At 37.0% G+C, this 13077-nt stretch overlaps 1 protein-coding gene across 1 annotated transcript in view; it reads right to left on the bottom strand.

Annotated features, from left to right (window-relative positions):
- Positions 1–466: 466 nt before the first annotated feature.
- ERICH6 (glutamate rich 6) overlaps positions 467–13077 on the bottom strand; it is a 29202-nt gene continuing 16591 nt past the window's right edge. The window contains exons 11-14 of the mRNA XM_019748818.2: positions 8713–8798; positions 6738–6893; positions 3593–3821; positions 467–898 (exon numbers count right to left, since the gene is read on the bottom strand). Of these exons, the coding sequence (XP_019604377.2) occupies positions 635–898; positions 3593–3821; positions 6738–6893; positions 8713–8798 (735 nt within the window). The 3' untranslated portion in view covers positions 467–634. The remainder of the gene's footprint in view (positions 899–3592; positions 3822–6737; positions 6894–8712; positions 8799–13077) is intronic.

The following is a 13077-nucleotide window of genomic DNA, read 5'->3' as shown; positions in this document are numbered from 1 at the left end:
ACATCCATCCCCTCTCCCCTTGGAAGGGAAAAGAAAAAATGTCCCACTGTCTTTTGCCAGTCCGTTCCAGTTACGATTCCCCATGCGAGATGCCTGCCTGAATTTTGCGAGGTGGGAGAGAAGCTGCAGCCATCATCCATCTTTGGCAGGAGGGGGGTGGATATTCAGCTAGATGGCAGTTCCTTGTTATTCCCTCACTCTGATGTGAGCTGCAGCTCTTCCCGCAGAGCAGAGCGCAGAGCTCAGGCCACTTTCTCACTTTGGTGCTCGTGGCTTCCTGGCTTCCTGAGATTCCTTCACTTCCAGATTTCCTGAAAGCCAGCAGGGTTTTCCTTGGCTTTCACTTCCCCAGTCTTTTGCATGGTTTTGGAAGCGTCTAATCCCTCCCTGCAGTTTTCCTCACGGACTCTAAGTGATCGGGATACTTTTGATGATTTACTTATTCTCTGCTGTCCTGAAAGTGAGTTGTTCAGTTTTCTGAGCCAGAATGTAAACCTATGATGACTCAAGATGTGTTCTAAATTTATAAAAAAGCCTATGTCTTGGTCTTTCCTAGTCATTTTATACACTTTTCTTCAACTCTCCCACATCCCCCTTAAAAAAATCAACAAAACAAACGAAAGCACCATCATTCTTAAATTTTTTCATTTATTATAGCTGCTATTGTTGTTATTGTATCTTGCTTTATACCGGAATTGTTACAAAGGGCAATTAGTTTTAGAGCAAGTGAAGAAAGGTAGGAAGGTTGCTTAAATTTTTCCCAAACCTGGCTGGAGGGAAAACTCACACATCCTTCAAGTTTATGAAACAGGCGTCGAATCTTTATTAAACTGGCCAGCAGAAGAAGGTCGTCCCCATTCACGTATCGGAGAACTGGAATCTCCTCAGGGTTTGCTAGCTTTTCAGCAAAGAAAGAGAAGGGAAGCTCAGGGTGCCGTAGTGGAAATGGTGCCTGTGGAACCAAGGAGGTGGAGGAGGCGGCACTAATTTGTAGCTGGATTCCCTCTTGAGTCTAATTATCTATGAACTGCGGGGGTGTTATTCGAATCTGAACAAGGAATGAGCTGAAATGCTGCAGAGACTTGAGAGAGGAGAGCAGGCCAGAGCAAACAGAAGTTGGACACGTCCAAATGCTTACAATGTATTCAAGTAATTGAACTAGCATATCCTGAGCAGAACACAAAGATGCCTTCCTAGGAAGTGCCCAAGCGGGGGGAGCGTGGTAGGTACTGGCCTGAGGCTGGGAGGGCACTGAGGGGAGAGCCTTTGTCAGAGAAGGTAGCACCTGAGCTGATATTTTCAAGAAGCACCTGGGCAACTAAAACTTCTTCAGGCTAATGCTCCTTGCAGCTGCTGGAAGGTGAATATATCTGCTAGGACCGTCTTGCCTAAGGAGTTCCAGTTTGCGGCTTCAGGACCAGCCTGGGAGTGGTGTGTAGCCTTAGTGGGACAGGCTAAATAACAGCTGAACTGCCTCCTGTCGGCACAGTGACTACTTACCTGCAACAGACAAGAGAACTCACAGGATCTGTCTGCCTTTTCATCCCCCCATCGGGAGAAAGGAAGGAAGGTAGGATCAGGAGGGAAGGAAGTAAGGAAGGGAGGGAGGGGTATGAAATGGATGAAGAATGAACAGATTAGCATTTATCCTCCTGCAGCCAGAATCATCTCTTAAAACCCACATCTGGTCCTGCTGCTCCTCTGCACAAAAGCCTTCCTGACCACGGCACTGTGCACCTGAAGCTGAATAATAATGAATGTCAACTACAAATATATATATGATCACAGGATGTGGAGTACAGCATAGTGAACAGAGTAATGACATTGTAACAGCTGTATACGATGTCAGAGGGGTAGTAGGTTGGGGGAGGGGGTTGTGAGGGGTATAAATGTCTAACTAGTACATTGTTTTGTACACCTGAAACTAATTTAAAAAAAAAAAAAGCGGATGGGACCATATCCAGAGTGATAAATGACCAAATGAAACCACTAACCCAAAACATACACATCCTGAGCTCAAAGTCAACAGAAATACAATGCGCAGGAAAGACCCTGAGATAAACACTGGGATAATGTTTGGGAGGCCGCCCCTCCCTCCCCTCTGTGTGGAGCCCTGATTGGGGCTAAAAGCCCGGAGCTGCGGCTAGCCAGTATTACCACTTCTCTGCAGTTACCAGAAGCAAACGTCCCTAAGCAGAACATGCAGGAAAACAGGGATTCTCATACACAAAAATGAACACACAACCAAGAAGCACTGAACAGCTGAGGAAATCTGAGGTCATGAAACAGAGGCATCAGATTCACCCATCAGAGACACTATACTTGGACTCAAGAAAATAGAATTAGTAGCCAGAGGAAGACTTTAGAATAGACATAGTTAATATTTTCTGAGAGAGTTGAAAGTATTGTTGTCAAGGAAGACAAAAAAACTACAGGAATTGGAAGTTTATTCTACACACATGTTAAAAAAAAAGATAGTTAACAATTTTACAGTAACCATTGTAATATTATGTAATAATTAAAAATAAAATAGACAAATATGTTTGGAAATACGATATGGAAAAACCTTTAATACCTGTTAAGTGGAAAACAAAAACAAATAGAATCCCCCAACAATATAATCAGTATGGTATAATCCAATTTTTATTTTAAGAAGATATATGTGAATAATTTTAAATACATAGAAAAGAGAAATACACACCAAATTTTGGGTGGTGGTTACCTTTGGGAAGGGTGTTAGAACAGAAAAAAGGATAAAGGGAGAATCTCATTTTTTACTTTCTGTATGTCTATGTTATTTGAATCTTCAAATATGAGAATGTGTTCACACGTCCCTTTTGTATTTTTAAAACATCTAAAGAAAGGAGGATCATGAAAAAAGTAAAAACTTTTATCATCAAGTTCTTTCTTTTGCATGAGAATGTCTCTTTTTTCTGATTGGAATCCATTTCTGAAGGGGGGGGTGCATTTTTTACATTTTTGGTAAGAATGCACTTGCCATGAATGTAATGTACCAAAAGGAGGCGGTGCCGTACATTTCTCACCAAGAAAGCTTGTGTGGAGCCCCGTCAGCTGACTGTGGCAGTGAGACTGACAGACACAGCCGGAACAGTGAGGAGCGCATTGCAGGCCTCCCGGAGGAGGACGTGCCTGATCCTCAGTGGGCCAAGGGCTAGGGGGTCTGGGAAGTTTCTCCAAGGAGATGGGGCTTCTGCTTCGTCTTGAACATGGTGAGAACCCAGGTCTCCTGACGTAGCGCAGGGCTTTCTACTACAGCACAAAAAAGCACACATAATACGAAATCCTAAAACCAAACTCCCAAAGCAGCCCTACACAGCCACAGAGCAAACATTCAGTAAGTGTTGCTTGGATCCAAGTCCAAACCAAAAGGAATTGCTGAGAAAGAAGAAACAATGAATGAGGCTGCCCCCACTCCATGTGAAACTTTCACCATGTGTCTTTTCATTGAATTCTAAAATTCTTAGTGGACAGTAGATTACACACAAGTATAATTTATCAGTAATAACACTAATAAAAGTTATTTTACTCTTATTATTCTAAATGCTTTAACTGTTTTTAAAAACATGCTTACCTTCACTTTGGTTCCAACACTGATTTTTGCCTGTTGGCCCATTGCTAGAAAAGTGATTGAAATCTTGTCTTGTTCTAAGATACGAACTCCAACATAATGGTTCAAAGCCAGAAAGACAGGCTTAAATGAAACAAAGGGTGAGGAAGAGCCAGAACTGGACCAATTCCAAGCCCTTACTCTGTTGCCAGCTGGATCTGAATATTGACCTCCCAAGATATTGATGTATACCCTGGGTAGAAAGGAAATAAAAAATCATACACAGTAGCATAGTAATTCCACCCTGAAATGAGCCCTGTCATTTGCTAACCAGAGAGTAGCAGTTTATGGTAGCCAATAGCATAAAATGATGGAAAACCTCCGGTAATCCTAGGAGTCATAAGACTGTGACTGAATTCTATATTAATTTGAAGGACTGGGCCCAACTCAAGACCTACTGATGAACCAAAATGGGTCTAAAGGATGGAACCAGGATGGTAAAGCAATTTGGAGAATTTTGTGCTGGGAGGGATGAAAATGGAACAGGGAAGGTTTAGTCTGGACCAGAAGACATACAGGAGAGCAATCTATGTGAAAGGGAAGAAGGCCAGTACTCAGATTTTCCTTGACGAAAATGAAGACCGGGGGATGTAAATTCTGGGCAAGGCCAAATTGGCCACAGTGCAAGAGAGGGGTTTTCTAACGGTATCCAGCAACTGGGCGCCAGGAGACTTTCTAGGAGACCTCCCTCCCATCAGGCTGGGTGTGAGCAGGAGGCAGCGGTCTCTGTGGAGGAGAAGAGCTCTGGACCAGAGCAGAAGGTGGAGCTCACACTGTTCCGGCTCCCCAGTCTCAGCGTCGCCAACGCCGCAGTTTACTGTACACATACAATTTAGCGCTGCACAGTCTGCAGTCTGGTGGTGCTAATGACTTCCATTCTACTCGGTGATCTCCCTCTCCTACTCTCACCTTCTTCCAGCTTGGATCACCATTCCTTTCTTGAGCAGACAGAATTGTTCGAGTTCTGGGTACTTAGAAAGTTGGCTTAATTGGATAATGAATTATGTTTTAAAAACCAGATGAATTGGCCACGAGGACTCCCTAAGTAAAATGACTAATCTTATCCCCCCCAGTATTGATTAGTGGCAGTAACCTAATAGCAAAAGTACAAGTGAGAAATTGAGGTTATATTATATCTGGGAAGGATGATGCCAAATTATCTAGATAAATTATTTAATCAACATTCTTTGAGTCTATACCATGTACAGATACATGCTATGTAGTGGCAAAGGTCCGGGGTGTGTCTTTAAGGAGCATGAGTCTAGCAGGGGAGACAGGCTTGCTTCACAAGAGGCAGCTAGAAGCGGCTAGGAGGGTACCAGGGAGTCCCGTCAGAGGGCCCAGGAGAGCTGGTGGGTGACAGGGCTGCACTGGCAACAATAAAGTCCTAGGAGCTAATGACTATCTGGTGACAATAACATCGTGCCCCCACCCAGTGTAATACAGAGCTGCTGTTGAACCCTGAAGGATAAGTAGAAATTCTCCAATATACAGGGGGGTAGTGCGTTGACTACTGATTTGGACTAAGAACACAAATAGCTCTCTGCGTCCTAACTTTCTCAAGTCCTGGCAGTGTCCCAACTTTGTCAATTATTGGCAGAGTTTCTCAAGATGAGATGGTTATACCTTTAAAGAATTTAAAGGGAGGGAATATCTCTATCTGAAAAGCTCAAGGAGTTTAAATTGTTTTTGCAGTTCGAACCTGAATTTCACTTTCTCAGGCCAAATGAAATAATATGAAGTCACAGAGTATATCAGTTAGTAGATCAAAATGGGATCAGGATTTTAATTTTTCTGGAGATTTTGTTTGTATGTTATTGTTGTTGGGTGTGGCTGCGGGAAGCTTACTAGTTATAAATACATCTCAAACAATACCGCTGTGGGGTACCTGTGCACTGTAAATTATTTCCATGGATGAGGCAGTGTAACATTATGAGGGCACAGGCTGTACAGAGACTGCCTGGGTTCATGTCCCAAATCCCTATGGTGACCATATAATTTACTTAGACGCTTTTTCCTAATATTGAAATTGTATGCTTCGTATTCTCTTGCTGTTTATAGAAAGAATATGATGAGCTTTGTTTTACATAGTTGCCTAGGAGTTTTCCACTGAGAAGCATATGGAAAAGCATACATACATCAAATATTTCTCTGAGTTGAACATTATTATCTAAAGACCACTAGCTTAAATAAATTTTCTTAAAGCCATTTTTATCATTAAAAAGGAAAAAGAAAACTTCCAGTTATAAGATGAGTAAGTTCTGCATAATACTGTATTATACAAGGTCAGACAGTTAAGTTCGCGAACTTGTTGCAACACTATTGCTAACCTTTTTTGAAATCAGAGGGATTGTTCATTATGAATTTGTACCAACTGGACAAACAGTTAACCAAGTTTACTATTGGAAGTGCTGAAAAGCCTGTGTGAAAAAATTATATGATGTGAACTTTTTGCCAACAATTCGTGGCTCTTGCATCACGACAATGCACCAGCTCACACGGCACTGTCTGTGAGGGCGTTTTTAGCCAGTAAACAAATAATTGTATTGGAACACCCTCCCTACTCACCTGATCTGTCCCCCAATGACTTCTTTCTTTACCTGAATATAAAGAAAATATTGAAAGGAAGCCATTTTGATGGCATTCAGGACATCAGAGGTAATACGACGAAAGCTCCGATGGCCATCCCAGGAAGAGTCCCAAAATTGTTTTGAAGGGTGGACTAGGCACTGGCATCAGTGCATAACTTCCCAAGGGGAGTACTTCAAAGGGGACCGTAGTGATATTCAGCAATGAGGTATGTAGCACTTTTGTAGGATGAATTCGCAAACTTAATTGTTGGATCTTGTATACTTAAAAGTTGCTAACAGAGTATATCTTAAATGTTCTCAACAAGAAAAAAGAAATGGTAATTATGTGGCATGATACAGGTGTTAGCTAATGCTACAGTGGTAATCATTTGCAATTTATAAGTGCATCAAATCAACACAGTTGTACACTTTTAACTTATACAATGTTATGTCAATCAAGTTAGAAAAAAATAAAAGGAAAAATAAAATTTCACAAACCCAAAAAACACAATGACAGCAGGAGGAACCTAGGAGCCTACCAGACATTTCCATTTGGATGGTAGCAGGAACTTCTGCCAGAAGAATCCAGCACCGCCAGGATTGCGGGGTTACTGGGCATGTCTTCTTGGACTATACACATGAAGCCATTTATCTTGTTGGGCACTCGGATGATGGCGAGGTTTCCAGATGGGTAGCTGAGATCAGATAAGGTCATTCGAGTGTTCTAATTAATGGTCCTTGGCTATTCTGGGAATAAATTCAATTTATGAGAGAGCCCTTTGAAACTGTAAAGCATTCTGAAAATGGGAGGTACTGTTATTACAAAAGGATTTTTTGTGGATCAAAACATATTTCTGAGACACAAGAAACCTCAACAAAACACTAGCAAATGGAATCTAACAAATATAAAAAGGATTATAAATCAGGACAAAGTGGAGTTTATCCCAGGAATGCAAGGTTTAACATCTGAAAATCAATTAATGAATATACTATGTTAATAGAATAAAGAGAAAAAACCATAAACAGAAAAAACATGATAAAGACTGTTTTTCTTTTAAGATCAGGAATTAGACAAAAATGTCCACTTTCCCCACTTCTATTCAACATTGTACTTCAGGTTCTAGTCAGGAAAATTTTATTAAAGAAGAAATGAAGGACAAGGATCCCTGTTTGCAGCTGACATGCTCTTTTACATATAAAATCCTAAGGAATTTGCAAAACAATATATTAGAACTAACAAACGAGTTCAGCAGAGTTGTAGGCTACAAGATCAATATATAAAAAATTGTATTTCTGTACACTAGCAGTGAACATTGTGAAAATGAAATTAAGAAAACAATTTCATGTCTAACAGCAAAAAGAACAAAATACACTGAAGGTAATTCACTAACTGTTAATACTCAGTCCTATCTAAGCTGAGCAGAAATCCAGAGATGAAGTAAACACAAGATTGATTCAGAATCATTTTGAAAATCATCCACAGCCTTCAAGAGACTCAAGAATCAAAGCCTGGGCATGAAGTGATAACTGAAAATAAAAGTTGGGGAAGTTATTTAAAATGCATTGATATGATTAAAATAAAACCTATAAACTCTTTCTCACAGGGTCTAGGGAACTAAAACTTCATTACACTTCCTGTATGGTGAAAGTCCTTTTTCCGGTTTATTACTGGTGTTTGACTAAACATTTAGGGAACTATGACTAAAAATGACTTTCTCCTATAAGGTGAGGCCTTCAATTCACCAAAACGAACTCTTCCTTTCATAGTTTTTTAAAAAATTATTTAAAAATTGTTTTTAACTTTCCTTGAGATATTAAATTAAATAGACTTGATGTTAAAATACCAAAAGGCCTGGCCATCCATCTGGCAGAAGTTCACATGATCAATAACTCAGAGTTCCATAAAATTAATATTGAATTTTTGTATTAAAAATAACATTCTGCTCATGGATGCGTAAACTGGTACACAGTTTTGGGGGTAGGGGCACAGGCAAAATCTATCAAAGTTTTAAAATGTCCATAATTTCTTACCCAGAATTTTTATCCCTAGGTATTTAATTCGAGGGAATAAGTGATAAATATGCAATGAAATACGCACAAAACTGTTCGTTTAGTGGTTGTACATAATAGCACAAGATTGCAAAACCACCTTTGTTCAGGAATAGGGGATAGGTTAAATTAATATAGTACATCCTATAATGAAATACATTGTGGTTATAAAAATGGTGTTGTATCTCTATATTTATTGTACATTAAAGACTCAAACATTATTTATTGTATGTGTAAAGGTAGCAAGTTATAAAATATAAATAGTTGAAAAACGGATTAAAAAATTACATATATGCTCACTCAGAAAAAAGTAAGACAAGATGTATGAAAAGATGTTAGCTTTTCTTTGGATGGTAGGATTTGGGGGTAATATATATATTTAAAATATTTTTCTTTTTTTTTTTTTATCTGTCTTTTTGTGAAGAAATAAAGCGAATAAAAGTAATTTGTTGCAAGAAAGGATACAATATTTGTGTTGTCCCATCTGGAAATGAAGTCAGAAATTTGCTTCCATGTTTGTAGTGCTTCTCTAAAAGCTCATTCCTCACGATCTATAAACCCCAGAAAATAAAAGGACACTTAACTGTTCATCGTTTCAGATAGCATGCATTAAGTATTGTAACAACAGACATCCTTTGCTTGCTAGACAGTGATACAAACCATTTATTAATTTAAGTTTTTGGCCTTGCTTCAGCAACAGGGAACAATTCTTAGGAATCATTAAAGATTGTCCCTAACCCCTTGAGATAATTTGATAAAATCTTTCTCGCAAAAATATGACATTACATACCTGTTTGAAGGGTTTTTGTTTTACTTTATACACATATTACTAGAAAAACAAAACAGAAGATAAAAGCCAGCCCTACCACAAAGAAAATATTCTATATCCTGATTATAGTGGTGGTTGCATAACTGTCAAAACTCATAGAGCTGTATACCTAAAAATGGTGAATTTTATTCTATGTAAATTATACTACCATAAACTGACTTTAAACCCCAGTAGAAGCTGCAGCATCTGGCATCTCTTCAAGGATGACCTCGACATGCATCTGAACAAAACACTAGTGGAGTATGGGAAGTTGAAGAAAGAAATACAGGGAGATATTCCTTATTATATCTCTAGGTTTAACTCTTTTATAGGTAATACAATATAGGGAGATGAATTTGACCCCAACAATATTTTATAATAAATTATAGATTTAATTTGATTCTATTTATTCCCAATCTTAAATTATAATAAAATGGATACAAGAATTCCTAGGGCTGAACAGTGCAGCAACCTAAATTTTCATGTAAATGTTAGTTAGATACTCTAGAAGACAATACATTTTTCACTTTTAAAAATATGAAATATGAAATAAATTCATATAAGTGCTAAAATATGCAGTTTTGTTAATGAATAATTATAAAGTGAATACCCATGTTATCATTGCTTGGGTGAAGAAACAGAACAATGCTGAGACTCTAGAAGCCCACTGTATGTCTGTCCCAAAATCAATATCCTTCCTTTCTAGACATAACCACTAATCTGATTTCACAGTAATTTCATTGCACTTTTATAATTTCTAAACAATATAGTTTATTTTTTCCCATTTTGAATTTTACACAAATGGAATCATACACTATATATTTTTAATTTTTAATTTCTTTCTGTCAACATTGTTTATGAGATGCATACAGTTCAATGACTTTCATTTGTGGATAGTATTCCATTGTATGAATTTATCACTATCCATTCTATTGTTAATGGATAGTTGGGTTGTTCCCAGTTTTTGGCTGTTATAAACAATACTATGAATATTCTTATGTGCATGTATGCTGGTACCCAGTTCCTCTCAGATATTACGTCCAGAGGTGGCATTGCTGAATCCCAAGATATGCCTGTCTTCCACTTTACTAGATAATGTCAAAATTATTTCTAAGTTATACAACTTACATTCCCACTAGAGGCAAATAATAACGACTTTAGCTCTGTATCCTTTCCAACACACTGTACTATCAGACTTTATATTTTTTGCAAATATGATAGTATGTACTGATCTCTAACTGTGATTTTAATTTTCCTTTCCCAGCTTACTAATGAGGTTGAGCATCTTTTTATAAGTTTATTGACCATTTGAATTTTCTCCTTCGAGAAGTGTGCAAGTTTTCTTGGCCCATGTTCTGTTAGGTAGACTTTTTCTCCATGTCCTTTTACATTTAGGATGTAAGCCCTTTGTGTGTTATGTGTGCTGCATATATTTATCCCTTCTTGGCTTGTCTTTCACAACTTTAATTTTAATTTATCAAATCCTTTATGGACACTGCCGTTTTTCATCAGTTAGTAAATCTTCCCCTAACCTGAGGTAATAAAGCTATTCTCCCTTATAAAATAAATCTTTGTAGTTTTGTATTTCACATTTAGGTCTTTAATCTACTTGAAATTGATTTTTAAATATTCTGTGAAATAGTGGCTCCAATTTCACTAAAAAGTGTATAGATGCCTGATTGTCCCAGCACTATGTATTGAAAAGATTTTTCTTTGTCTATTATTGCGCAGTGCCACTGCTGTAATAAATAAGATGTTTATGTACGCATGAGTCTGATTCTGGACTCTTTATTCTTTGTCATGGGCTTCTTTGTTTATCCTGCCCTCACATTATACTGTCTTAATTAGTATATTTTGTAATGTATCTTAACACCTGGTAGAGCATATTCCCCTGCCTCCAAACCTTCTTCAAGAGTGTCTTGGCTATTATAGATTCTTTCTATTTCCATGTAAATTTTAGAATCAATTTGTCAAGACCTCCCTTCCCCCAAAACACACAAATATGCAATCCTGTTAGAATTTGAAATTTGGGAAGAATGTCATCTTTAAAATATTTAATGTTCCAATCCATGAACAAATTTGTTAAATAGGTTGTTTGAATATTCTATTGTATTATTGCTTCTTTTTTGGTCTACTAGCCCTCTTAGTTATTGGGAGATGTAGGCTAATGTATCCCCTTTATATATTTTTAGGCTATGTTAACATGGGAAAAATATTTTGTATTGTTATATCTTCCTGGTGGATGAAAACTTTTATCATTACGAAGGGCATCATTATGAAGTGACCCTCTTTCTCTCTAGCAATGCTCTTTAGTGTTTTTATGACATATCGTTTTTTCTTTATTTATATTTAATGTTTTTATATCCTTATATTTTAGATGTGTCTCTTATAAACAGTAGACGGTTGAATATTTTTCTTTTTAAAAAATTGTCTGACAGCCTTAGTCTTTTAACTGGAATATGTAGTCTATTTACATTTAGTTATTGACATTCCTTGATGTTTTCTATTTGTCCCCTGTTATGTGTTTTTCTCTCCCCTTATCCTTGTCGTTTTAGGAGATATTTAAAATAAATTATTCTATTTTTTGCTTTACTTCCACTGGCTGGGAATTTATACTCTTTGCTTCTGTTAGTTTTCTGGCTATTCTGGAAATTTCAGCAAGCAAACTTAATTTACCAAAGTCTAAAGTTCAGTTATGTATTTGTCCTTTTTTCAAATGAAAGATTTTAGCACACTGTAACTGCATTTAACCTTCTTCCAAAATCATGTACTATTTGTCATGCATTTTTATTCTATAACTGTTTTTTGAAACTCCATCAGCCATTATTTATTATTATTATTATTTTATCAGCTATTTTTTAGTTTTATTCATATATACCATATATCAGTTTTTTTGCTTCTTATCTTTCTTAAAACTCAGACCACCCAACTACACAAAGAATATTCTTTGGCATTTCCTTTAGTGAGGGCCTACTACTGACAAACTCTCTTTGTTTTTACAGACAATGTCTTTCAGGGGCACATTTTCTTGAAAGTTATTTTAACTGGGTATAGACTTCTAGATTGATTATTATTTTCTTTCAGCACACTGAGGACATTCCACTGACTTCTGGCATCCATTGTTGCTATTGGAGTGTCATCTGATGACCTTACTGTTCTCCTTTAAATGTAAGTGAAACTGTTTCTTTATTTTCTGTTTTTAAGATTTTGCTTTTGTCTTTGGTGTTCTACAATTTCACTATGAAGTGTCTAGGATTTTTAAAAAATCGATCCTGCTTGGGATTCATTGGGCTTCTTAAATATGTTGATCAGTCTCTTTTATAAGTTCTGGAAAATTGTCATCCATTATCTCTCTTTTTTTTAAATTTAATTTCATTTCATTTTTTTAAACTTATTGAGGTGACAATTGTTAGTAAAATTACATAGATTTCAGGTGTACAATTCTGTATTACATCATCTATAAATCCCATTGTGTGTTCACCACCCAGAGTCAGTTCTCCTTCCATCACAATATATTTGTCCATTATCTCTTTAAATACTGCCTCTGTCTGATTATCTTTCTCCTCTCCTTCTGGGATTTTGAATAAATACATTTTAGATCCCTCATTTTATTTGTATATCCTACACTCTACTAAAGTATTCCTTACCTTTTTTTCATCCCCATGGTGAATTTTGATAAATTTTTAATGTCTTGTCCAGGTCATTAGTTCTCTCTTTAGTTGGATCTAACCTGCATTTAACTCTCATCGTTTAAGTTTTTAATTCCCAGTAGTTGTTTTTTATGTCTATAAGTTCATTTTTTTTCTTTTTAAACCTGTTATATCACTTCATAGTTTTCTGTTCCCTCTATATATCTCCAAGCTGATCTTTCATTTTCATGAATATAGTTAGATTACTTCAATTTCCAAAATCTTTGCAGATCTTTTATTATTGGATATTATTCCTCTGGATTTTCAATTGTGGTACTGAGTTTCCTTGTGTTCTTGATTCTTTTTCATGTGTGCTGGTAATTGAACTTGAAA

Source organism: Rhinolophus sinicus, linkage group LG01, assembly GCF_036562045.2.
Source record: "Rhinolophus sinicus isolate RSC01 linkage group LG01, ASM3656204v1, whole genome shotgun sequence".
In the NCBI taxonomy this organism is placed as follows: Eukaryota; Metazoa; Chordata; class Mammalia; order Chiroptera; family Rhinolophidae; genus Rhinolophus; species Rhinolophus sinicus.
This window is presented reverse-complemented; position numbering and strand designations above follow the sequence as displayed.